This window comes from Mesoplodon bidens (genome assembly GCF_964165515.1).
Source record: "Mesoplodon bidens genome assembly, chromosome: 1".
Lineage (NCBI taxonomy): Eukaryota > Metazoa > Chordata > Mammalia > Artiodactyla > Ziphiidae > Mesoplodon > Mesoplodon bidens.
Window position 1 is genome coordinate 135,406,679 of NC_138176.1, and position 26,718 is coordinate 135,433,396.

General features: G+C 40.9%; 1 protein-coding gene across 3 annotated transcripts; it reads right to left on the reverse strand.

The window, feature by feature from the left end:
- Nucleotides 1-316: 316 nt before the first annotated feature.
- On the reverse strand, nt 317-25,778 carry LOC308613402 (RE1-silencing transcription factor-like; the record flags this gene model as incomplete). 3 transcript variants are annotated; one of them, XM_081226874.1, is made up of 4 exons in its annotated part: nt 317-5,905; nt 13,205-13,288; nt 18,348-19,251; nt 25,693-25,778. In XM_081226874.1, the coding sequence occupies 3 exons, from the start codon at nt 19,240-19,242 to the stop codon at nt 3,948-3,950; spliced, it is 2,937 nt and encodes a 978-aa protein (XP_081083000.1). In that variant the 3' UTR covers nt 317-3,947. The 3 variants fall into 3 exon arrangements, with proteins under 3 accessions (XP_081083000.1, XP_081082999.1, XP_081082998.1); XM_081226873.1 differs by lacking the exon at nt 25,693-25,778 and adding an exon at nt 24,654-24,758; XM_081226872.1 differs by lacking the exon at nt 25,693-25,778 and having other exon boundaries at nt 18,348-19,257.
- Nucleotides 25,779-26,718: the final 940 nt, after the last annotated feature.

The window sequence follows — 26,718 nt, forward strand, 5'->3', positions numbered from 1 at the left end:
GACATGTATATTACAACTGTTAAGGGGACCTGTGGTTTGGAAAATATTACCACATAAAACTTCCTATAAAATTGTCTTCAGGTTGTTTCTCCCCTACCTCCACATCCACTTCCCAGAATGCAGATTATAGGAAGAGAGGATTTGGACTACTACCCACTGGATTGTTTACCCCAAATAAAGACTTCCACAACCTTTCTACTTACCTAGGTTATCGGGGGGAAAATATTTTGAGAATTATTAATACACTTGCAGTTCCGGCCAAATAAATTTGGCTTCCTTGACATCTGATGTACCAAAAATAAACAAAGGCATAAAATGCTTTTTAAAACTTTATTTCAACATAACTATGCATACAGAAATACACTCATATGGGTTAATAGAATGCAATTTAACTTATCCTACACAATTTGGACCAAATACCTGGTACATGGTTTGCTTCAAAAAAAAAAAAAGGATTTGCAATCTGGTTTATTTTTTATCTATTACAAATGTATATATATAAAAAAAGATACTCCATCAAATGCTGCTAAAGCAAACAGCAAGATCCTTGAGAAATTAACCTTTGGTTTGTCTCTGAAAAGTAACAGGTATTGCACTGTAAAACTTTACAAAACTGGTGCAACAAAACATTGTTGTAATGTTTCAATGCCAGTTCACAAAGTTCAATAACTAATGGATGTTGATGAGGGTGAGGAAAGCCTATGTATACATGTGAAAATATAAAAGGTATCCGATCTAGTTAATATTGCATGTAGATCCCGAATCAACTCAAACCAAGATTCAGATAATTTCTTAAATCTGAATTAACACTATCAGTCCAGTTTATCTGCTGAGGTCAAAAGGAAACTCTGCACAGTAGCTGTTTTCCTGATTTGTGCAAAAAAGAAAATTAAGTTTCTTCCCCAGCATTTTAGTCCAGAACTACAGCAAAGTATTTCATCCATTGTCAACATTCATGGGGTGAGAGGCAATGAGGTTACTTAGGCTTAAATCTGAATTAGCACTCAGATGCAAGAGTCCCCAAAGTTAAGGACCACATGACTTTAGAAGTGACTCTAAAAAATAAAATGGCCCTTCCTGGAAGACTACAGCAAAACATCTAGCAATAGTTATAAGAAGTCTTATCAAAAAAATGTAGCCCTTTGTGAATTACACCTCAATTTAAAAAAAAAAAAGAGCCCCAAAGAAGCAGCTCTGAAAAGAGGAAAAAAATATAACTTAAAATATCTTGAAAAGCAATGTGAATATAGGCGCAGAAGATAGTTAAAAGAGATCTATTTTTACAAGGCTACCTAGCATTAGGCTTATAATGTATTCTAAGTATTTCAACTTTCACTCTAATACTAAACATCAATTTACAAACAAGATGTTCACTTTTTATTCTGTTATCAAAAGGGAAAAGTCTAGCTTCAATCCTATCCAGTGGAGGGGAAACTGAGAAAACAAAAAGATTCAAACAGTCTCATGCAAATAGCACATTTTTCAAATGGAAAAACTCCCAACTAGACCAGAAGTTCATATTACTAATATACTTTTCAATTAAACAATTTTTAATAAGAACAAATACATGGCATTAAAGTTCAGAACCTAATATAGGCCTGACAATCAAGTCCTTGTTTTCTGAAGGAAAGGCCTCAAGTTCATTCAATTTCCAGTAACAATGTTTTCACAGATCACTTTAATAATAAGGGGTTTTAATTTCCTTCACATTTTTGTTTTTGGAATTCTAGTTTTAAATCTAAATAAGAAAATTAGTCCAATTCCCCAGAAGTCTATTTTTTTCTTTTGAAATGTCAAAGAATCCACAAAACCTCTTCCCCAAACGGATTCCCAATCTCTAATTTGAACTTAACATGAATATTTTCACATGTACTGTAAAAGGTAATTTTTTAACATAAAATGTATCCATGAATATTAAATCTAGTTGTTAGAAAGGTTTAACTAGCTTTATAATTTAAGTTTTAAAACATAAATATTTGCAGATTGATCTGTTTGACAATGATTGTCAGAGCTGAGAATTCACCTAGAATTCAACATCATTTACAAATCCCCATCATGCACACAAAACACACACCAGTAACAAACAACTTACTCATGTCTTGAGAAAATCTTCTGCTTCTTTAAATCTTTGGCCTCCCAGCCAATTCCAAGGTTCAAATGTCTTTTACCTTAAATTTCATTCTCAGGTTAATAAGTTTTCTACCCACACTTTAATACTTTTCCTAATCTTTCATGTTGCATTGCCAAACTCTGAAACCTGCCTCAGAGATCACCAGACAAAAGAAAATAAATGAAATATAAAGTGGTTACTTCAGAATAGAACATGGGAGGATCAGAATCAAAGTTCCCTACTGGGATCATATTTTATTTTACTGTAATGAATAACTTATCAGCAAGGAAAAACACCTATGTTAGAGTCTTTCATATTCTTTGGTGATTGGCCAAAGAACCTACTAACAAATATGGGGTACATACTCTTTTCCATACAAAGTGGTCCTGTAGGAACACCAGAATAGCTTCTATTCATTTGAGGCCTCACCTGTAGAAAAAGGCTGTCCTGGGAACAGCCAGGACATCCCTGAGAAAGTATGATTTTTTAATCTGGACTGAACTTAACTTTCACCAGGCCTTTTTCATTGAATTCACAGGAAGTAGCAGCTGGTCTACCAGCACTCATACTACCTTTCTCATCCTAGGTTTTCCACATAATTGCTATGGCTTTGGAATCTCACAAACTGATATCCTGTATAACTTGAAGGAGTAATTATGCCTCCTAATTCCAGATTTGCAGCTTCCAAATAAAAATTACAGTTCTTTATTCAGCGGAGTAGCCATAAAAACACCAGCCATCTATAAGAAGAGGTTTTCCTCTAAGATACGATTTAACACCATACATTTAGGAAGTAAATCTACTAAAACAGACCAAAAGTTTACTTACGGTTGGTACTTGAGATAAAAATTCATTCAGTATAGAGCCTAGTGGTTTATTTATTGTAAAGTTCAAACTGAGAGCTGTGATTCACCACATCAATTTAAAATAAATAACTTATATGAAATACAGATTCTGGCATAGATATAAGATGTTAAAATCAAAATCAATGGACTGAACCTGCATCTTTCATTTGCTCACAAATTTGAACAGACTAATATTCTGCAAAAAAGACAATTGCAGCAGGGGAAAAGAAAACTGCTCTTTTGCCAACAAGACTTAAGCATCCCTCCAAAGAGGTCAAAATAAACATGCATATATAAAGTGTTACAACACAAATGCTATTTCTAGAAAAATTTTAACTGCATAGGTTAAAAACAACAATGTGCAACATCTTAAGGCATTAAAGCACCAAAAGAAAAAAAAACCCACCAAAATCACTTTTTATGACGATTGACATACACAAAACACATATACTGATCAAAACTCAGGAAGTAAATACTTGGACTGATATAACGTCCATTGTTGGGAGAATTTCTCTTCAATTTAAATGTCTCTTCTCATCTCTAAAACAATTTTAAAGTGCTAACTTTATGTAAAGCAGGCAAATTCTTCAAGTAATTTGCTATTTAAGTATGCTAATTTTTACAGAGCTAAACAAGGAACTAAGGATAAACTAAAGTGAAACAGGAAGATAGACATGAGGAAAAAACTCACAAGTTATAGCTGAACAAATCGACACAATGCTCTAATACCACCTTGGCTTTCTGGGTTCAATTAAAAGCAAAAGCTAATAGATTTAGATGTCTGCTGGTTTATTACACTAACTCCCTTGGATTTGCTAAAATGTGTACATCAATAGGTACACAGATTCCTAAGGAAAAGAATGCCACTTAAAAATCAAGATTGGATACTAATTAAAGCAATGTTAAAAACAAAAGGTTGTCTATTACTACAAATGAATACAAAATGTCACAGACCTTACAAACTAAGAACTGAAGCCTTGCCCAACGTTTATTTACTCCTGCCCTTGAGCTGCCTCTTCAAGGAAGTATACATTAACCAAATGGCGATTGAGGTGTTTGCTGTAATCTTTTTCCTTTCTAAAAGAACGATCACAGAAGATACAAACAAAATCTCCCTCGGCCACTCTGACTGCCAAGGCTTCCTTTCCATTTTTTCTACTAGTCTCTTGTGGAACTGGCCGAGCCCCATTCAATCCAGAGTCATCACTGTCCTCTGACATGTTGTCACTTAGGTCACTTCCATCATGACTGTGGATGCCTTCGTCTTCATCCATTTCCTGAGACTCATTTACTGCCACGGTGACAGGAGGTGATGCCACAGTAGCTGTGGACGCTGCTTCACATTTTTCTAGCGGTAGAGGAAGAAGTGGTGGTGAAGTTGGTTCTTCAACCGCCGAGTCTCTGCCAGGGGGATTCTCTGTTTTCTTCTCATCAGTGTCCATCTTCATTTCACAAAGCATAGTGTCAGCCTGATGTTTACCATCTAAAGTTTCAGCCTCTGGCATATTCAAGTTTTGTTCAGAGGATGAAATATTGGCAGATGCCTTGGTAACAGCAGCAAGACCAGCTAGACTCTTATCTGCCTCTTCTGCTTCCACTTTTTGAAGAGGAGCTTCTTTATGTCCTTCGTCTGAAGGGACTAATTTTTGGTCTTCTGACTCTTCCTCTTTTAAGTTTTCCTTTGGCAGAGGTGGTGATGGTGGTAAGAGATCCTGTGCACCGGCACTTTCCTTTAGAAGCTGCCTGTCTTTAACAGGCACTAAGCCAACTTCAATAAGGACTTGCTCCTTCTGTGCCATTTCACTCTGCATGTTGGACTGTTCCTTGCCATTATCTTTTTGAGGAGACCTTTTGGGGATCGGCTCCATGGGAGGAGGAGGAGGCTCCGCATGAAAAGGCCCCTTCTGAACGACCTCGACCTCAGCATGCCGCACAGGGGGAAGAGGTGGAGGAGGAGATGGGGGGGGAGGAGGGGGAGGAGGAGGCGGCGGCTCCGTCTCAACAACCTCGACCTCAGCATGCCGCTCGGGGGGAAGGGGAGGAGGAGGAGATGGGGGGGCAGCGGGAGGAGGCTCCGTCTGAACAGGCCCCCCCTCAGCAGACTCCATGGGGGGAGGAGGCTCTATCTGAGTGGGTCTCCTCTGAGCAGGCTTGCCGCTTTTTTTACATGATTTACTTCTCAGAGTTTTCTTCTTTGCACTGTTTTTCATGCAAATACTTTGCTTTTTATTCTCCTCTACTTTGCTGTCACCCTTTGGCACCTCCTGACTATTTCTGGATTTGCTTTCTGCCTTCTTTTTCTTTTTTGTCATAGGTTCCTCATCATTAACAGGTTCTTGTAAGGAACGGGCTTCAGCTTCTGTCTTCCTTTTGCTTTTCTTGCTTTTACAGCTTTTTTCGGCATTATTTCCTGGGTGCACATCCATTTCTTTAGCTTCCAGTGCCGATTTGCGAGTTCTGGTAGTCACTTGGCTTGAGGCATTACTACAAGGCTTTTTCTCTTTTGAAACATTATCTTTTTTCTCCACTTTTACAGACCTCTCGTTTTTCTTCCCAGTCACATCCCCCTTCATTTTTGTCTGCTCTGTTTCTGTTTTCTCATTGGTGATTTTGTTATCAGGCAAGTCAGCCTCTCGCTTTTTGGTTTTCTTCAGTTTCACTTTTGAGACATCCATGGTCTTATTAGGACAAGTAGGATGCTTAGATTTGAAATGATACTGCAGATTACACTTCTTGGAAGCTGCGTAGTCGCATACAGGGCAGTTGAACTGCCGTGGATTAACATGTAGCTCCACGTGTTTTTTGAAGTTACTTCTATCTGCTGTTTTGTAGTCACAGTGTGGGCAGTTAAGAGGTTTAGGCCCATTGTGAACCTGTCTTGCGTGACGGGTTACTTCATGTTGATTAGAGGCCACATAACTGCACTGGTCACACTTAAATGGCTTCTCACCTGAAGGTAAACAAGAGATGTTGCAGAAGGCATACATTAAGAAATGAATTCAAGATTTACTCAAGCATACTTATAAGGAATTGGATATATGTAAAAAAACAAACAAACAAAAAACCACCAAACTATTTCTTGAAGACTTTATCATGCAAATTACATTTACCATATTTATTTGTATATCCTTTCTCTATCTCTTGACGTTGATTCTCATAACAAATAGGAGAATAATTATCTCAGTTAATCACCATCTTCTAAAAAGTTCATCAAGCTGGGGCTCTCAAGCACTAATAAAGGACACAGATTCATCAAGAAATACACAATTACTGGAAAAGTGACTTGGGCTCTTGATGTTAATTTTGGGGCAAGGGCACTCAAAGAGATGAGATAATTTTAAAGTTTTTATGTTTAGTTAAAACAAATGTATAATGGAATAGAACATAAAAATCCCATACATTTCAGATAAACCTTGAGACTTCAAAAGAAATATTATACACTCTAGGCTACACTCCCAGACCTTCCGTGTAAAAGTTTTAAAAGAATGCTTTGGCTTCAGGGAGCAAAAGGATTTTTCTTTAAATTTAACCCTTTTGTGCATCGTGGCAAGAGCTGAGTCAAGTTTCACTTAGCAAACTTTTTCACTGCTGGAGTTTCTATTCTGCAGCAAAAATATAACAAGTCAGAAATCTTTTCTTGATTTTCTCCCACCTTCTTCTAAAGAATGGGCAAAGAAACTAGGTAAGTGAAAAGTGGCATACAAATATATATGGTATATAAAATTAGCAAAGGAAGTAATCACACGTACATACAAGACTAGAAGCCCACCCCCAACCCCCAAATTAAAGGCATTAAGATTAACTCATTCTACCTGAATACATACCCATCTAGATCACACTCTAGCAAATATTACCAAATGGTATCCATACCCCACTGGTCCAATGGAATGCATAGCAGAAAAATGGAAATTGACATTTATGAAAATTCATCTCTCAAACATTCTCAAATTCACATCAAATCTTATTTAATTTTTTCATAAAGCAAAACTACTCAGACATGAAGTAAAACCATGTAGATGGTAAGCTTTACATGATTAAAAAATGTCTGATGATAGAATACCCAATCACAAAAACAAAAACTTATCCACCTATGTCAGATTGTAAATGCAGCTAACTGGACAACTCTTTTCCATATTAGTCCACTAACAGATTCATAAATAGAGGTTTCTAACAACATGCTACATTACTCTATACTTCGCCCTATCTTGTCCTCTCCATTGAATGACTTTAATGGAGACAAACGTTTACTTAATATATATAGATACAGAACGGAGAAAAGGTATGTGACATAACGGTTAAGAACTTGTTCTACAGTAAAAATACATGGGGAGATCTAATATGGGCTCTGCAACTTACTGTGAAGTCTTGAGCAAGGTACTGAAAACTCTCTAAGGCTCAATTTCCTCATCTGTAAAGTATTCTTAAGTGTTGTGAGCTATAAATAATCTAATCCACATAGAGCTCTTAGCATAGTACAGATAGCCAAGCAGTCAATACTCATTATCTGTAAGTCATCACCTTTGGAATGAACTGGTAAGTTTTAGAATAGGTAAACAAAAGGGAAGATTTCATGTGCCTATCCTGCCTTAGTACATAAATCCTACTTTTGAGTAAACAAACGGCTGATAAATGGAGTTTATCTCTTCAGGAAAATAGCTGTGCTCTTAAAAGAATTATAAAGAAAATGTCATCATTTTATAAGCCCTAATGAATGAGAGTATTTTCACAGCCAGCATCAAACAAGATGCAAGCCTCCACCTGTGAAACGGTCAGAGAATGGGAGTTCCTAGGACTCTGTATAAAACTGTGACATCATTTATTTGATTCATTCACCTCACACCCATTTTTGCTTTACTGCCATCAAATCTTTCTTATATTGGAAAATCAATTCATCAAGTTTAGCTTATTAATACCTAGCTGAATGAAAATTCTTTTGCCCTGTACCAACAGTTTTAACTTAATTCCCGTTTCCAGTTCTAGTAAAATTTTACCTGCTTTTCATCTTTATAAATGTCAGATGTCTGTTTAATTCTTCCCAAATTAATTTATAGATGTACGGTAAATTCAAAAAGGGAGTTTTATAAGCTTTACACATTCTTATCAAGAAGAGCCCAGAAAGAGTAACAAGGGAAATTTTAATTAGTGAGTAACAGGGGCATACTACTCAGCAATAAATATAGAGTTCTGAAAACACAGCATGAAATCAATCTCAAAAATATTTTACAGAAAGATGTTACATTTTTTAACATAAGTCAGAGTATCAGTTGAGGGGGGACTATGGGAGTACTGACTAGAAAGGGTAAGGAGGGAACTTTTCTGAAGGTGGTAAAACATTTCATGTCTCCACCTAGATGGCAGACAAACAAGAGAAAACATACATAAAGTCACTGCCCCGTATACCTAAGATGTGTGCATTTTCGTATGTGTAAATTAAACCTTAGTAAAAATTATTAAAAAATTATTCTAGGGACTTCCCTGGCAGTCCAGTGGTTAAGACTCTGAGCTCCCAATGCATGGGGCACAGGTTTGATCACTGGTGGGGGAACTAAGATCTTACATGCTGCCTGGTGTGGCCAAAAAAAAAAAAATCTAAAATTCATAAAAAGGGCTTCCCTGGTGGCGCAGTGGTTGAGAGTCCGCCTGCCGATGCAGGGGATACAGGTTCATGCCCCAGTCCAGGAAGATCCCACATGCTGCCGAGCAGCTGGGCCTGTGAGCCATGGCCGCTGAGCCTGCGCATCCGGAGCCTGTGCTCCGCGGCGGGAGAGGCCACAACAGTGAGGCCCGCATACCGCAAAAAAAAATAATGAATAAATAAAATTCATAAAAAGACTCTCAAACCATAAAATGACCCAGCTATTAAATAGTGCCACCACGGAATTCCCTGGTGGTCCAGCAGTTAGGGCTCTGTGTTTCCACTGCACGGGGTACAGGTTCAATCCCTGGTCGGGGAACTAAGATCCTGAAAGCTGCGCAGCCAAAAAAAAAGTGCCTCCATAGTAACCATCAAGTATTCGGTGAGAGGAAAATAATTTTTGCTGAATAAAATATTTTTTTCATCTTAAAAAGAGTAGTCCTGAGAAGATAAACAAAACTGATAAACCATTAGCCAGACTGATCAAGAAAAAAAGGGAAAAGAATCAAATCAACAGAATTAGAAATGAAAAAGGAGAAGTAACAACTGACACTGCAGAAATACAAAGGATCATGAGAGATTACTACAAGCAACTATATGCCAATAAAATGGACCACCTGGAAGAAATGGACAAATTCTTAGAAAACCACAAGCTTCTGAGACTGAACCAGGAACAAATAAAAAAATATAAACAGACCAATCACAAGCACTGAAATTGAGACTGGAATTAAAAATCTTCCAACAAACAAAAGTCCAGGACCAGATGGCTTCACAGGCAAATTCTGTCAAACACTTAGAGAAGAGCTAACACCTATCCTTCTCAAACCCTTCCAAAATATAGCAGAGGGAGGAACACTCCTAAACTCATTCTACGAGGCCACCATCACCCTGATACCAAAACCAGACAATGATGTCAAAAAGAAAGAAAACTACAGGACAATAACACTGATGAACAGAGTTGCAAAAATCCTCAACAAAATACTAGCAAACAGAATCCAACAGCGTATTAAAAGGATCATACACCACGGTCAAGTGGGGTTTATCCCAGGAATGCAAGGATTCTTCAATATACCCAAATCAATCAATGTGATACACCATATTAACAAACTGAAGGAGAAAAACCATATGATCATCTCAATAGATGCAGAGAAAGCTTTCGACAAAATTCAACACCCATTTATGATAAAAACCCTTCAGAAAGTAGGCATAGAGGGAACTTACCTCAACATAATAAAGGCCATATATGACAAACCCACAGCCAACATCATTCTCAATGGTGAAAAAATGAAACCATTTCCTCTAACATCAGGAACAAGACAAGGTTCTCCACTCTCACCAGTATTATTCAACATAGTTTTGGAAGTTTTAGCCACAGCAATCAGAGAAGAAAAGGAAATAAAAGGAATCCAAATCGGAAAAGAAGAAGTAAAGCTGTCACTGTTTGCAGATGACATGATACTATACATAGAGAATCCTAAAGATGCTACCAGAAAACTACTAGAGCTAATCAATGAATTTGGTAAAGTAGCAGGATACAAAATTAATGCTCAGAAATCTCTTGCATTCCTATACACTAATGATGAAAAATCTGAAAGAGAAATGAAGAAAACACTCCATTTACCATTGCAACAAAAAAAATATAATACCTAGGAATAAACCTACCTAAGGAGACAAAAGACCTGTATGCAGAAAACTATAAGACACTGATGAAAGAAATTAAAGAGGATCCAAACAGATGGAGAGATATACGATGTTCTTGGATTGGAGGAATCAACATTGTGAAAATGACTGTACTACCCAAAGCAATCTACAGATTCAATGCAATCCCTATCAAACTACCAATGGTATTTTTCACAGAACTAGAACAAAAATTTCACAATTTGTATGGAAACATCAAAGACCCCGAATAGTCAAAGCAATCTTGAAAACGAAAAACGGAGCTGGAGGAATCAGGCTCCCTGACTTCAGACTATACTACAAAGCTACAGTAATCAAGATAGTATGGTACTGGCCCAAAAACAGAAATATAGATCAATGGAACAGGATAGAAAGCCCAGAGATAAACCCAAACACATATGGTCACCTTATTTTTGATAAAGGAGGCAAGAATATACAATGGAGAAAAGACAGCCTCTTCAATAAGAGGTGCTGGGAAAACTGACAGCTACATGTAAAAGAATGAAATTAGAACACTCCCTAACACCATACACAAAAATAAACTCAAAATGGATTAAAGACCTAAATGTAAGACCAGACACTATAAAACTCTTAGAGGAAAACATAGGCAGAACACTCTATGACATAAATCACAGCAAGATCCTTTTGGACCCACCTCCTAGAGAAACGGAAATAAAAACAAAAATAAACAAATGGGACCTAATGAAACTTCAAAGCTTATGCACAGCAAAGGAAACCATAAACAAGACGAAAAGACAACCCTCAGAATGGGAGAAAATATTTGCAAATGAAGCAACTGACAAAGGATTAATCTCCAAAATTTACAAGCAGCTCATGCAACTCAACATCAAAAAATAAACACCCCAAACCAAAAATGGACAGTAGACCTAAATAGACATTTCTCCAAAGAAGATAATACAGATCACCAACAAACACATGAAAGGATGCTCAAGATCACTAATCATTAGACAAATGCAAATCAAAACTACAATGAGGTATCACCTCACTGAATGGCCATCATCAAAAAATCTACAAACAATAAGTGCTGGAGAGGGTTTGGAGAAAAGGGAACCCTCCTGCACTGTTGGTGGGAATGTAAATTGATACAGCCACTATGGAGAACAGTATGGAGAATCCTTAAAAAACTAAAAATAGGGCTTCCCTGGTGGTGCAGTGGTTAAGAATCCGCCTGCCAATGCAGGGGACAAGGGTTCGAGTCCTGGGCTGGGAAGATCCCACATGCCACAGAGCAACTAAGTGTGTGCTCCAGAACTACTAAGCCTGCGCTCTAAAGCCCGTGAGCCACAACTGCTGAAGCCCGTGTGCCTAGAGCCCATGCTCCACAACAAGAGAAGCCACCGCAATGAGAAGCCTGCTCACTGCAACGAAGAGTAACCCCCGCTCACTGCAACTACAGAAAGCCCGCGTGCAGCAACAAAGAGCCAATGCAGCCAAAAATAAATAAATAAAACAAATAAAATTTTTTAAAAAGTTAAAGAAAAAAAACTAAAAATAGAACTACCATACGACCCAGCAATCCCACTACCGGGCATATACCATGAGAAAACCATAATTCAAAAAGAGTCATGTACCACAATGTTCATTGCAGCTCTATTTACAACAGACAGGACATGGAAGCGACCTAAGTGTCTATCAACAGATTAATGGATAGAGAAGATGTGGCACATACATACAATGGAATATTATTCAGCCATAGAAAGAAATGAAATTGAGTTATTTGTAGTGAGGTAGATGGACCTAGAGTCTGTCATACAGTGAAATAAGTCAGAAAGAGAACAAATACCGTACGCTAACACATATATATGGAATCTAAAAAAAAAAAAGTTCTGAAGAACCTAGGGGCAGGACAGGAATAAAGACACAGACGTAGAGAATGGACTTGAGGACACAGGGAGGGGGAAGGGTAAGCTGGGACGAAGTGAGAGAGTGGCATGGACATATATAGACTACCAAATGTAAAATCAACAGCTAGTGGGAAGCAGCCACATAGCATAGAGAAATCAGCTTGGTGCTTTGTGACCACCTAGTTGGGTAAGATAGGGAGGGTGGGAGGGAGACACAAGGCGGAGGAGATATGGGGATATATGTATATGTATGGCTGACTCACTTTGTTATAAAGCAGAAACTAACACACTGTTGTAGAGCAATTACACTCCAATAAAGATGTTTAAAAAAAAGAGTAGTTCGTGAAAAAACTTAGTAAGATGTCAATTCCCTTTAACACACATTCACTGTGCTTACAATGGGAGATGAATTCCTATGTTAGCAGGATGCGGGAACTATCCAGTGTGATACCTACAAAAATACTACAAAGGCAAATACCAACTGGAAGTATTTCCTCGAGTACAGAATATTTCATCCAAGATGAAATGGTAACTTATCTACTGAGAAAAGGAAAGGAAGAGTTGTGGATCATGTCAATATCTCTAGGACCACCCAAGGGTCAGTGTGGCCAAAATGAAATAATTATCCATTCAAGACCACCTATGCTAATATTGACTTTTTAACTTTGCCATCTAGATACCTTCATAAAGGGGACCAATTCTGGATGGTGACAATGATTATTTCAGTTCTAGAGTGGATAAATCTCTCACTTGTTATAGTCCTGTATTTTATTTATTATAGGTTAATAAATTGGGATCCTGGATTATCAATCATTCGTTAAAGTTTGGCTTTTGTTAATCAATCCTCAGAAACCTTATCAACTCTCAAGAGAACAAACCCAAATTTCAGGAAAGCAGCTCAGTAGGAATCCCTGGAACCCAGCAGCCACACACTGAAATTATTAAAAGTATATAAATATCCACATTATATTAAAAATAAATCATAAATAATGACCCAGTTCCAGGTCTAGAAGAACTTCCTTATAATGGTAGTTTACTAAAAATGATAGAAAAATTCCGATTTCTTACCAACCTGAATGAGTACGCATATGTCTGGTTAGATGAGTTTTCTGAGAACTTGAGTAAGGACAAAGCTCACATTTATATGGACGTTCTCCTACAAAAATATAATGATTAATGTTCAAATAATAAAATAAGGCAAATACAATTCTCACTAACAATACATACATTATTCAATACTGAGCATAAATTTTTTACCAAGAATTTTTTCTCCCGATTCCTGGCAAAATGGCCAATTTTTATCATTCATTGGAACAGTAAATGATTTAATTCAGAACACACATAACTACATTATTTCTGCTTTGCTGAAGAAAAAGTATCATTGGCTTTCTGAATTACAGCCCTTTTAATTTTCACAGTAATGCTACATGTGTAATAGCAAATATTAAGAACTGAAAAATTATCTTGATCAGGTATCAATCAACTTCTGAAAATCAGAATTATCCTTTAAAAAAACATGTACCCAAATTTTCTGATGCTATGGCTTGGGTAATTTTTTGGATCCTTGTAAATGATAAATCTACCATTTTAAATTGTTAGTTAAAGCAATAACATTTTTGAGTGGGGAGGCTATTGTTTTAAGCTAAAAATTTCAAGTGGTAAATAGAAGTTTTATAGAAGACTCAGGTCAGTTTTTTTCTTTTTTAAATTTATGTATTTTTTGGCTGCGTTGGGTCTTCGTTGCTGTGTGCGGGCTTTCTCTAGTTGCGGCGAGCAGGGACTACTCTTTGTTGTGGTGCACAGGCTTCTCATTACGGTGGCTTCTCTTGTTGCAGAACACTGGCTCTAGGCACACAGGCTTCAGTAGTTCTGGCTCATGGGCTCTAGAACACAGGCTCAGCAGTTGTGGCACATGGGCTTAGTTGCTCTGCGGCATGTGGGATCTTCCCAGACCAGGGCTCATACCCATGTCCCCTGTATTGGCAGGTGGATTCTTAACCACTGTGCCACCAGGGAAGTCCCAGACTCAGGTCAGTTTTAAATTATACTCATAAAGCCACAGGGACAACAACCAGCTGACAATAACAGACCAGTGATTTACTACTAAAGAATTTAAGATTCAAAGGCAGAAAATGTGTTTTTTGGACATGGGTTGTCGACCACAAAATATACTGAAAAAAACACCTTGACAATTTGTTTTTGTCTATTTTTTGGCCACAAGATTATAAGTATGACTTCAGGCAAGCCTCCTCATCTATAACAGTAACACTACCTTCATTTTCTAGAATTGTGAGAATTTAAGATAATACATGTAGCGCATTCAACCCCTGTACCTGGCACATAAAGCCCTCAATAAACACCAGTTGTTATTTTGTCTATATTATACATTACAGCAACAGATGTATTTAATAACATGGGACAAGGAAAGGAATAGACAGAGTGAAAAATAAAAAGAGAATGTGGTGATAAGTGTGAAATGTGTTCCTAATAACTGTTCAGCTGTTATTAGCTGGTACTATAGATTAGACATAAATAGCTCATGGTAACAGAATGCCTACTTTAGCCTGGATGAATTTTAAGATAGCTTAAAAAATGCTGAATGTGGGCTTTCCCTGGTGGCGCAGTGGTTGAGAGTCCGCCTGCCGATGCAGGGGACACAGGCTCGTGCCCCAGTCCAGGAAGATCCCACATGCCCGGAGCGGCTAGGCCCATGAGCCATGGCTGCTGGGCCTGCAGGTCCGGAGCCTGTGCTCCACAACGGGAGAGGCCACAACAGTGAGAGGCCCGCGTACTGTAAAAAAAAAAACGTTGAATGTATTTTTGTAAAAAAAGATACATAACTGGCCAATAAGCACATGAAAAGATGCACAGTATCATTAGCCACGAGAGAAATTAAATCAAAACCACAGTGAGATGAAGATTTCACACCCACCAAGATGGCTATATCAAAATAACAGACGTTAACGTTTATTTGTTAGGTTGTGGAGCATTTGGAACCCTGATACAGTGCTTGTGGGACTGTAAAACAGTACAGCCACTCTGGAAAACAGTTTGCCGATCCCTCAAATGATTAAACATAATTACCATATGGCCTAGCAATTCCACTCCTAGGTGTATATTTACCCAAGAGAAATAAAAACATATGTCTACACAAAAACTTGTATAAGAATGCTCACAGCATTACTCATAATATCCAAAAAGTGGAAATAATCCAAAAATCCATTAACTGATGAACAGATAAACAAAATGTTGCTTACCCATACAAGAGAGAATTATTTGGCAGTAAAAGGAAAACAAGTACTGTACATAGGACATGGGTGAACCTTGAAGACATTATATTAAGTGAAAGAAGGTAGCCACTGAGGGCCACATATTATATGATTCCATTGATATGAAATGTTCAGAACAGGCCAATCTACAGTGAATTGTATGGTACATCAATTGTGTATCAGTCAAGCTGTCACCAAAAAAAGTTAACGGAAGAAAAATTTGATACCCTTACAGATTAACATGAAGGATCAACTAAGGATAATTTACTTTTAAATTCTTCGTAACGAAACAAATTGCTTCTGCCTGTGCAACTAACCAAAATAGGCATAAATACTCTAGAAGCGCTAGTAATTTTTCAGTCACACATATAGGCAAAAACGTCATCTTTTAAAGTAGAATTTGTGAGGACTTCCCTGGTGGCGCAGTGGTTAAGAATCCGGCTGCCAGTGCAGGGATACAGGTTCGATCCCTGGTCCAGGAAGATCCCATATGCCATGGAGCAACTAAGCCCGTGCGCCACAAATACTGAGTCTGCGCTCTAGAGCCCGCAAGCCACAACTACTGAGCCCGCATGCTGCAACTACTGAAGTTCGCGCGCCTAGAGCCTGTGCTCCGCAACAAGAGAAACCACTGCAATGAGAAGCCCGCGCACCTCAGTGAAAAGGAGCCCCCACTCACCACGACTAAAGAAAGCCCGTGTGCAGCAACCAAGACGCAACGCAGCCAAAAATTTTTTTAATTAATTTAAAAGACACATAAATAAATTTTTTAAAATAAAAAATGTATTAAGACCAAATAAGTTTAATACTAAAATGAAATGAGATATGTACAACCAATGTCAGGTATGTAAGTCATGACCTTATTGTGGAAATAGCAACTTTAATGTGGAGAAAAAGTTAAGTAATGAATGATGACGTATATAAAATACAGCCATTAAAATTAGTCACCTAGACTGTAATTAAGTGAAAAGAAACCACTATAAGAAAAAAAATTAAGAAATGGCAAAAAGTAGAGATCCTATTTAAAAAAAAGTATACATAAAAAATTGGAAATATACAACAAAACTGAAATTTTCCCAGTTCTCTCCATTTTCCTTTTTTTTTTTTTTTGCGATACGCGGGCCTCTCACTGTTGTGGCCTCTCCCGTTGCGGAGCACAGGCTCTGGACGCGCAGGCTCAGCGGCCATGGCTCACGGGCCCAGCCGCTCCGCGGCATGTGGGATCTTCCCAGACCGGGGCACGAACCCGTGTCCCCTGCATCGGCAGGTGGACTCTCAACCACTGCGCCACCAGGGAAGCCCTCCTTTTTTTTTTAATTCTAAAAATTTCTTAAATCAACTAATTTAGACTTATTGTTGAAAACATTTTTAGGTTTTGGGGAAAATTTTTAAACAGTTCAGTGACTCAACAATTTTGAAAGTATCAAAATACAACTGACACCAAAAAATCAAAATTTAATAAGACAAAGACACTGGTCATATTCTTTTTTTTTAAATACTTTTTAAAAATATATTTATTTATTTATTCAGTTGGCTGCGCTGGGTCTTAGTTGCGGCATGCGGGAATCTTTTAGCTACGGCATGCAGGATCCAGTTCCCTGACCAGGGATCGAACTCAGGTCCCCTGCATTGGGATCACAGAGTCTTAACCACTGAACCACTAGGGAAGTCCCAACACTGGTAATATTCTTTATGTTGACTTGCATGGTGGCTATGAGTATATATATTTGTAAAACTTCATCATTGTCAATAATACCTCAATTTAAAAAAATTCATAAAGGTGTACACATAAAAGTCATGCACTTTTACCATATGTCACAGTTACTACCTGAAAGCTCTACAGATTATGGCCAATTCTAAATTAGGCCCCAAGGTTTTCACAAAACTGTGAAAGGACATAAAGTACTTATGGCTAAAGAATATATGGTATCTGGGATTTGTTTTATGATACTGCAGGTGAGGTTAGTTTAGTCTAACAGTTTGTTTAATTAAAACTGTTAAGTGATTAATGGTGTAGGATTCACAGGTAACTCTCATTTCCTATGCCATGTAATTGTGAAGTGTTTGTACTTTTTTACTTTTGAAATAAAATGGTTTTGAAGCCTGGAGACAATCAATCACAGGTTACAACAAATTCCAAAAAGACTGCAAATTCTTTTACATAACTAGATTTTAAAGCTTTAAATTACACAGAAGCCATCTACTAGAGCTTAGGAATCTTGCTACACATGGTCTTTCTTATAATGGAATTTCATCTGCAAGTTTTCTTGTTTATGTCTACCACTTAAGCAAAGCAACATCAATTCCTCTCCTCAGTATGACTCACTTCAGCACGGGGTTCAGTCCTGCAGAGTGACAACTACTGCAAAAGGGATCTGATGCAAACAGCATTCCACAGCCCCTTTTCACTTCTGATGCAGAGTACTAGGTTACCCTATCCATTTTGTTCAGACCAGTAATCAGTCCTCAAAGGTACCAATTAGTATAAGGAAAATGTTAACATAACTATCAGTAGTTACAAAGACTGTTCTTAAAAAATGAGACCCCTTAATTACAAAGATTTGAAAGTCAATTTAAAAGTGAATAATTAAGGGGTGTTGGGGAGAAATGGGGAGCAACCACTGAGAGGGGTTTCCTTTTGGGGTGAAGATGTCCTAAAATTGACTGTGGTGTTGGCTGCACAAGTCTGTGAACACACGAAAACCAATGCATTCTAACTTTCAATGATGAATTGTGTGGGAGTGGAGTACATCTCAATAAAGCTGTTATTTAAAAAACCGAATTGCCAAATATGACAAAATATTAATAACTCTTGAGTATAGGTGATGGGGACCCATGGGTGCAGCGGGGCATTCTCTGTACTTCTGAGATGTTTGAAATTTTTCATTCTTAAAGTGTTTCATTTGGGGGGTAGCGTACACTTATAAACGAGAAAGGTCCTCTTACCTGTATGAGTTCGAACATGCTGAACATAATTGTTTTTTCTGTCTGAAAAATAGTTGCATTTTCCACATGTGTATACTTTCCTTGGAAAATGGTTTCTCAAATGTTTCCTCCAGTGATATTCGCTTACTGTGGTGTACGTGCAAATGATGCACTTGTAGACTCGCTCATTGTCCCCGGCTCGGGTGTGGTGTTTCAGGTGAGCAGTATAGTGATCATAGCGATTGGTATTGTAGCCACAGCGGTCACAGCGAATGGGGCCCTTGGAGAAATCTCCCTCTTCCCCAGTGGAAGAGCCACATTCCCTGGCTTTGGCTTGCTTCTCTGCACTTTCCTCCACAAAAAACTTCTTGGCACTATGAACTCGGATGTGATGCACAAACTGTTCTTCAGATTCTGCTTCATACTGGCATGGTTTACAGCGAAAGGGCTTGGTCTTCAAGTTCTTGCATTTGTCCTCTGCTACAGGTGTTTCCCGAGGAAGATCTTTATTTGTGCTGTACGGTTCTGAGGCAGCTGACACCTCAAACACAGGCCGTGGTTGGACAACACTGAGTTCCAAACTCTCCAGTTCCACGTTTTCCAGCCCACTGGGCTCGCCTTTTACCTCAGGAGACTCCTCAAGTCCTTCTCCATCACTATCTGAAAAGTTGTTATCCCCAACAGGCATCAATTCTGCCATCTGTCTTTCTTCGCCAACCAGGTAATCACAGCAGCCGCCGTTTACTTCCCCGGTTAAGGCCACATTTGCCAACATGATGAGCTGAGGCGCAGCCAGTTCAGCTCTGGAGAGATCAGGCAAGTCATACATGTCGTTAGGCAAGGCCATGCCCATGGTGCCACTGCCGGTGAACAGACCTCCTCCTCCGGAAGACTGCCCCATTACCTGGGTGGCCATAACGGTGTTCTGCATTCAAAACAAAACAAATAACACGAAAGCACCAGTGTAAACACAACTTTTACTGGTCTAAAGCCACAACATCACTGTAATTCTTCGTAACTTAAAAAAATACATTTTCCCATATAATCTTTAAACTCAATCGGCCTCATTAACTACTGAAAATAAGCCTTTACAATATTTTTGTAATTCCAAATTCTCTTTACTGCAGTCATCAAAAAAATTTCTATGACCCCCTACAAAAAATTCTATCAAGTGTTTGACACAACTCATCCATCAACTAGGTCTACCACTGGCTTGCCTTCCCTCAAGGAATTTTACTTTTTCTAGTGGAAAAATATAAGTAACCTTCATTTTTAGTGCTAATTAAAATTTTATTTTATTTATTTATTTTTTTAATATATATATATTTATTTATGTTTGGCTGCATTTGTCTTCGTTGTTGTGCACGGGCTTCTCACTGTGGTGGCTTCTCTTGTGGTGGAGCACAGGCTCTAGGCGTGCAGGCTTCAGTAGTTGGGGCTTGCAGGCTCTATAGCACAGACTCAGTAGTTGTGGTGCACAGGCTTAGTTGCTCTGTGGCATGTGGGATCTTCCCAGACCAGGGATCGAACCCATGTCCCCTGCATTGGCAGGCGGATTCTTAACCACTGCGCCACCAGGGAAGCCCAAAATTTTATTTTAAATTCCATATATGAACAGTAAACTGCTGTCCTCTCAACTCCCCCTTCAAAAGTTTACTGGTCTGAATCAGAAAGGGGAAAAATCCAAAAGCTACCTGTGCATTTATTAAGTACAAACAGCCTGAAAAGCAGAAGCCTATAGTTAGTGAATTGAAGTTCATATGAACTCAACTAGCTCCAAAAGAATAATCTACAGTTGACCCTTGAACAAGCGGGTTAGGGGCACCAACCCCCAGTGCAGTTAAAAATCTGCATGTAACTTTGGGGTCCATAAAAACTAGGCTACCAATAGCCTACTGTTAACCAGAAGCCTTATGGATAACATTAACAATCAGTTAACATATTTTGCATGTTATGTGCATTATATAATAGTGTACAAGATGAATTGTGCTTGTCAGTATCTTTATCAATATTGTATTATATGATGCAAAATACTGTAGACGTTATAGGTATTACTAACACTAGGCATCAAAAGAGAAAAGATAATGTGAAAAAGAAATTCATACTTATTTACAGGTATAACGATTAATGCACCGATAAAGAAGCAGCAGCAATATGATTGCTTTATGGTAGTCTATTGTAATCAATAGGACTGCTTCACAGTAGCCTAGCCTATATGCAAATGAATGAATCACAAAATTTTTAAGCATATAGTATAAGACATATTCATAATATAGTATTAGAAATACTGTTTGGTTTTAAAAAACTGCATACATGTGATGATAGGCTGATACACTTTCTCAAATTATAAGAGGTATACTGTATTTTAATGTAAGTATTTAAAAGCAAAGTTATACAGCAGTAGAAAAACTAATACATTATTAACTTCATATTAAATATCACCTTATACCTCTGTACAAGTCTTGCACATAATGAATACTTAGGTAATGACAATGATGACACAATGTCTCCCAGCTCTTGCTGTACGATTACTAGATTTTCACAAGACACACACACACATACCCAACAGATAAGTTTATTAACTGAATGGCATGATTATTTACTATTCATTAAGTGGAAGTGGATCATCATAAAGGTCTTCATCCTTCTGTCTTCAGTTGAGTAGGGTGAGGAGGGCGGGGAAGAGGAGGGGTTGGTCTTGCTGAGTCAGGAGTCACAGAGTGGAAAGAGGTAGAGGAAGTGGAAGGGAAGGCAAAAAGAGGTGCAGAGGCAGAAGAGGTGGAGGAAGTGGAAAGAGGCAGGCACTCTGTGTAACTTGAGGGAAATACATCTTAATTTCTGTCTGACTTTTTTGCTTTTCCACTTCTCTAAAAATGTTTCTATAGGGTACTAATCCTTCTTCAACCACTGGGTTTAGTTTTAGTGTCTGTATCACACAAGGGTCCAAGTCATAAAAGAAGTCAAAAGTAGTCTTCAACAAAAGGACCCCTGCTGCCAGACAGTCTAATGTCAATTTGTTTTCTGGCACTGCTTCTTCCATGTCTTTTTCCTCATCATCTGGCACCAACCGGCTCAGAAGCACCTAACTCCAAATCGACTTCCGTTAATTCCTCTGGTATGGTGTCTATTAGCTCTTGAATATTCCCAAGATCTGTATCTTGAAGCCCTTCACCGCCCCCCCCCACCTTTTTGCCATACCCACAATCTCTTTCATGACTTCCTTGATTGGCTGTCGTAAATCCTGTGAAGTCATGCACAACATCTGGACACAGTTTTCTCCAGCAGGAATTTATTGTTTTAGGCTTGATGACTTTCACAGCTTTTTCTATCACAATGATGTGATCCTTCCAGACTTTCATGATGTTCTATCGGGGTTGTCTTTCATAGCATTGACAATCCTTTCATAGAGTACCACATGTAATGAGCCTTCAAGGTCCTTACAACACCTCGATACAGGCTTCATTCAAAGACGTTGTGCTGGGGGACAAGTATACTACTTTGACACCTTCAATGTTGAACTCATGGTTCTAGGTGGCCAGGGGCATTGTCCAATACCAAAGAACTTTAAAACGCAGTCCCTTACTGCAAGGTACTTCATGATCAGGGACAAAGCACTGATGGAACCAATCCAGAAAAGTGTTCTCATTGCCCAGGGCTTCTTATCGTACAACCAAAAGAATAGCAACTGGTGTTTATCTTTTTTCCCTTTAAGGATAGTGGGCTTCAGGAGTTCCTTGGCGGCCTAGTGGTTAGGATTCCAGGCTTTTGCCATGGCGCAGGTTCAATCCCTAGTCAGGGAACTGAGATCACGCAAACCGTATGGCGTGGCCAAAAAAAAAAAAAGGATAATGGGCTTAGCAGCTTTATAGATAAGAGCAGATCTGATCAAAAAATCAATTTGCTGGGCTTCCCTGGTGGCGCAGTGGTTGAGAGTCCGCCTGCAGGGGACACAGGTTCGTGCCCCAGTCTGGGAAGATCCCACATGCCGCGGAGCGGCTGGGCCCGTGAGCCATGGCCACTGAGCCTGAGTGTCCGGAGCCTGTGCTCCGCAGCGGGAGGGACCACAACAGTGAAAGGGCCGCGTACCGCAAAAAAAAAAAAAAAAAAAAATCAATTTTCACAAAACATGTTAGTCTTCAATCAGCCTCAAATCCTGATGCTCGCTTCTTTCTTACTAATGAATGATCTTTTTGGCAATTTTTTCCAGAGTAGGGCACATTTCTCTGTGTTAAAAACCTGGTTTAGGCAGACAGCCTTTCTCTTCAATAATTGTGTTCACATGGGCCTCCCTGGTGGCGCGGTGGTTGAGAGTCCGCCTGCCGATGCAGGGGATGCGGGTTCGTGCCCCGGTCCGGGAGGATCCCATGTGCCGCGGAGCGGCTGGGCCCGTGAGCCATGGCCGCTGAGCCTGCGCGTCCGGAGCCTGTGCTCCGCAACGGGAGAGGCCACAACAGTGAGAGGCCCGCGTACTGCCAAAAAAAATAATAATAATAATTGTGTTCACGGCATCTGGGAACTCAAAGCCGGTTCTGGTATCTTGATATTTTTTTCTAAAATTACCAAACTATCCTCTGCTGGCATTGAATTCTCCAGATTTAGAAACTTCACCTTCCTTTTGCTTTAAGTCGTCATATAACTTCTCTTTTCCTCGAATCATATTAGACTCTATAGGTATGCCTTTCTTATAGTAATACTATACCCACGTAAAAGATGCATTTTCAATACGAGATAGAGAGGCATTTCGCAAAAAGTGCAAGTCTTTCATGTCTGCTGGCAAAAATGCAGAGACAGTTTCCAAGTTTCCTTTTCTTTTTTTACAACAGTCCTTACACTGGACTCATTGATCTTGAAATGGCGGGTAACAGAAACTACAGAACTCAGTTTATGGTAAATATCAAGCAATTCAACTTTTTCTTCTAATGTCATGACTTTACTTCTTGGGAGCATTTCCAGCCTCACTAGAGCACTTCATATAGGCCCCACAGTGTTATTCAAGGTTTCTGGTATCACACTAAACACGATGAAAAACACTCAGGAACTGCGAGGGGTGACTTTTTTTTTTTTTTTTTACTGCAAACACAGTTTACTGGAGAGACCAACTGCTCACCCGGAAATGATTAGACTCACAAGACGTTTTGAGTGGATACCTGCAACACTTGCACTCACCAAAATAGCAAAAAGAGGTAGCTATGAAATTATTACAGTACTACAGTATGGGCTACAGTTAATATTATGCAGTAATGAGTTACACTGCATCTTTACATTTGTTTACATTTCTCTGGACTGGAATGGTGCCATGGGTGGTCTGTGTTTATGTAATTTTTGATAAATTTAAACTTTTTATTAGATTTGTATATATTTTTTGGTAGCAAATGATAAAATACACTATTATCTACATATATTTTATGCACTCAGGTACCTTTTTCTAAATTTTTTCGATACTTCTACGCTATGTGTATCATCTGTAAATTTTTTCAGAATGTTGCAAATCTCTAAGAAACTTTCCAATATACTTCTTGAAAAAAAATCCACATATAAGTGGACCCACACAGTTCAAACTCCTGTTGTTCAAGGGTCCAATGTACTCTGAAAACGTACTTAGTACCATTGAAGTACCACTTAGTTTCTTTTTTTTGATGATGACCTGGTTCAAAGTAAACAAAAGTTATGGACCTGTCTTCCTGTGAAAAGGGAAGTTTGGTGTATTCAAAAATACACAAATGAAAATACAGAAACTTTCAAACCCCTTAATAAAATAACTGGACAACTCATCTCCAAATCAGCAACTTTCTTGCATTGCGCTTGACTTGGCCCACTTGCCTGGCGGAGCCATAACAAGATCACCTCGAAAACATGTTGGGCTTTTTTATAAACTGCCTTAACCACGCTACTTTCAAATCTAAACGGTGTAATTCTCAAATTAGGTGTTCTCCTGCAAATTAGAAAAAGCAAAATAGGTGGCAAAGGCTAAAAAAAAAATGTTAAACCCAAAATACAAAAAGTAATCCTGTCTCACCCAAGTGCATAAACACAAACCGGTTGAGTCATAGGTACCAACAAAAGTTGGAATCAAATGCCATCACACAAAGCAAACGCTGTCCAAGGGTTTAACATAACAGCCCAGACTACTCGGTCATTTCTAATTCTTTCCAAACCCTAACTACCATCCCCAAAGGGATTTTAACGTTGGTCGGGAAGACTGTCCAAGCACAGTCCGAAAGCCCAACGTGCTGCGCGAATTCCTACGTGCTGCTGCCACCAGCGCCTGCCTCGGCGGCGGCATTCCTAACTGAAATAGGCATTCGGCCATTTTCTCAAAATACGTACCAAACACAAAGCAGCTCTTTGCAAACTCGGGAGCTCTCGCTTCCTCTCGGCTTGGCCCGCTCACTGCACCACTGACACACCAGTTGCCGCCACACTCGTCCTGAACCTTTCTTTCCCTGGGCTCCCCAACACTCAAGACTGCAAGACGGGCAAACTCGGGGTGCCGCTGGGCCAGGCCAAGTCTTCCCCAGTCCAGGCTGCCCGCTCCTGGCCCGCGCGCCCGAGTCCGGGAAGAGGGAGGAAAGTTACCGCGTCGCCGCCGTCCCGGCTGCTCGCCGGCCCCAGGCTCGCCCTCCGCAGGGGGCCGAGGAGCCGCCGCGAGCGCCCTCCCGAGGCGCCGGGCCCCGAGCGCCGGAGGGGGGCCCCCTGCGCCCCGGAAGCTTGCGGGTTCACTCCCCCACGGCGCCCCGCGGGACGCGCGCCCCGGCCCCGCCGACGGCGGAGGCTAGGTGGCCCCGCGCAGAGGGCCCCGGCGGCGGGGCGGCCCGAGCGCAGAAATCGCTGTCCAGCCCCATTGGCAGAACCGCCCGAGCCCCAGGCTGACTCAACCCTCCCGGCCGCACTCAACGGCGCCTTCCGGCGAAAGGGAAAGGCCGCAGAGGGAGGGGGGCGGGAGGGCCGCCGGCAGGCAAGGAGCTGCGGCGGGACCTGGAGCAGGAGCACGAGAGGAAGTTTCAGAACTAGGGCCCCAAGCAGCTCCGCTCCTGGCCTCAGGACAAGACTCCCAGGGACGCCCAGGCCCGCGCGGAGGCGACGGCCCGGCCTCAACTGAGGAGGGGGTCCCGGCGCCGCGCCGCTCCCCACCAACGCCCCCGGCCCAGCCCCCGGACCGCGACGATGTAACCCGATCCCGCTCAGCCGCCAGTCCCCGCCCGACGCGGCCGCCACCGCCGGAGCCACAGTATCTGCAAATCAGCCCTGGACAGCGCCTCGCTCCGCGTCCTTCCGCGCCCTCCCCCTCCCGCGGCCACCGCCGCCACGACCGCCCGGCCGGCCCGCCGCCCCCACCCGACCGTCTCCCAGACCGCGCCACGCTTACCGGCCTTCCTGGGCGAGGAGGGGCGACGACCCGCGTCGCCGCTCCTTCTCGGACTACTTTTCTTTGTTGCTGGAGTTTCGGGGGAGGGGAGGGAGAGGGCGGAAAAGTTGGACGCTGGGGCAGTCGAGGCCCGCGAAGACCCAGGAGAGGGACTGCAGAGAGTGTTCAGGCCTCCAGCTCTCGCCCTGCCGTCCCGGCCGCCGCCGCCGCCGCCGCCTGGGGCCCCGGGCCTCGGCGGCGCTTGCTCTGCTCCTGCGCCGTGAGCTCTCGGGAGCCGCACATTCCAGCACAGAAGGCTGCGCCGCGCACCCGGCCCGCGGCGCCACCGCCGCCGCCGCCGCCGCCGCCACTCCCGGGACACGCCCCTTCTGCCTCCCGCGCGCGCCCGCGGGACACGCCCCCTCCACCGCCCCCGCGCGTGGCCGCCTGGCGCGCCCCGCCCCTGGATGAAGGAGGTTGCTCTGGGCCCCGGCCGTGCTGGGGGCGCGCCCACGGATAGCGGACCCTAACTTCCTCAGACCCCCAACTCTGACCCTTATGTCTAAAGAGAAGCGAGCCCGCCTCCCTTTCTTGATTCCCATCATAAACATCAGAAAAGTTAACTCCCAGCCCTGGCGTGCATGCATGAGAACAGCACTGTTAAAAGAAAAATGTATAAGCTTTGTCACCCTCCCTTTCAAGTCTAAAGTGCTTGAAAATGCCTTTCAGAATCTCTTCAAGTCGTCACCCTTAACTAATTAAGCTTCGTTTTAAGCTTCTACGTAAAAAATGCCTTCCAAATTTTAAACTGTAAGCCAAAAAAACGCAATCAGTTAGTGAGTTGTGAAAAGAAAATGTTTCAGGAAGGTCGTGGATTCAAAATTGTGAGAATGAGGACAGAGGGGACAAGTCCCTAGACGTGGAAGGTCATTGCTGAGCCTTCAAAGCACTATTTCAGTGTAGCAATTACCCTTAGATTACAGAGGGTATAGAGGGTGGTGAGCACGTGGAGGCTGCTTCCTGAGCAAGTTTTGGAGAGTAACCTGC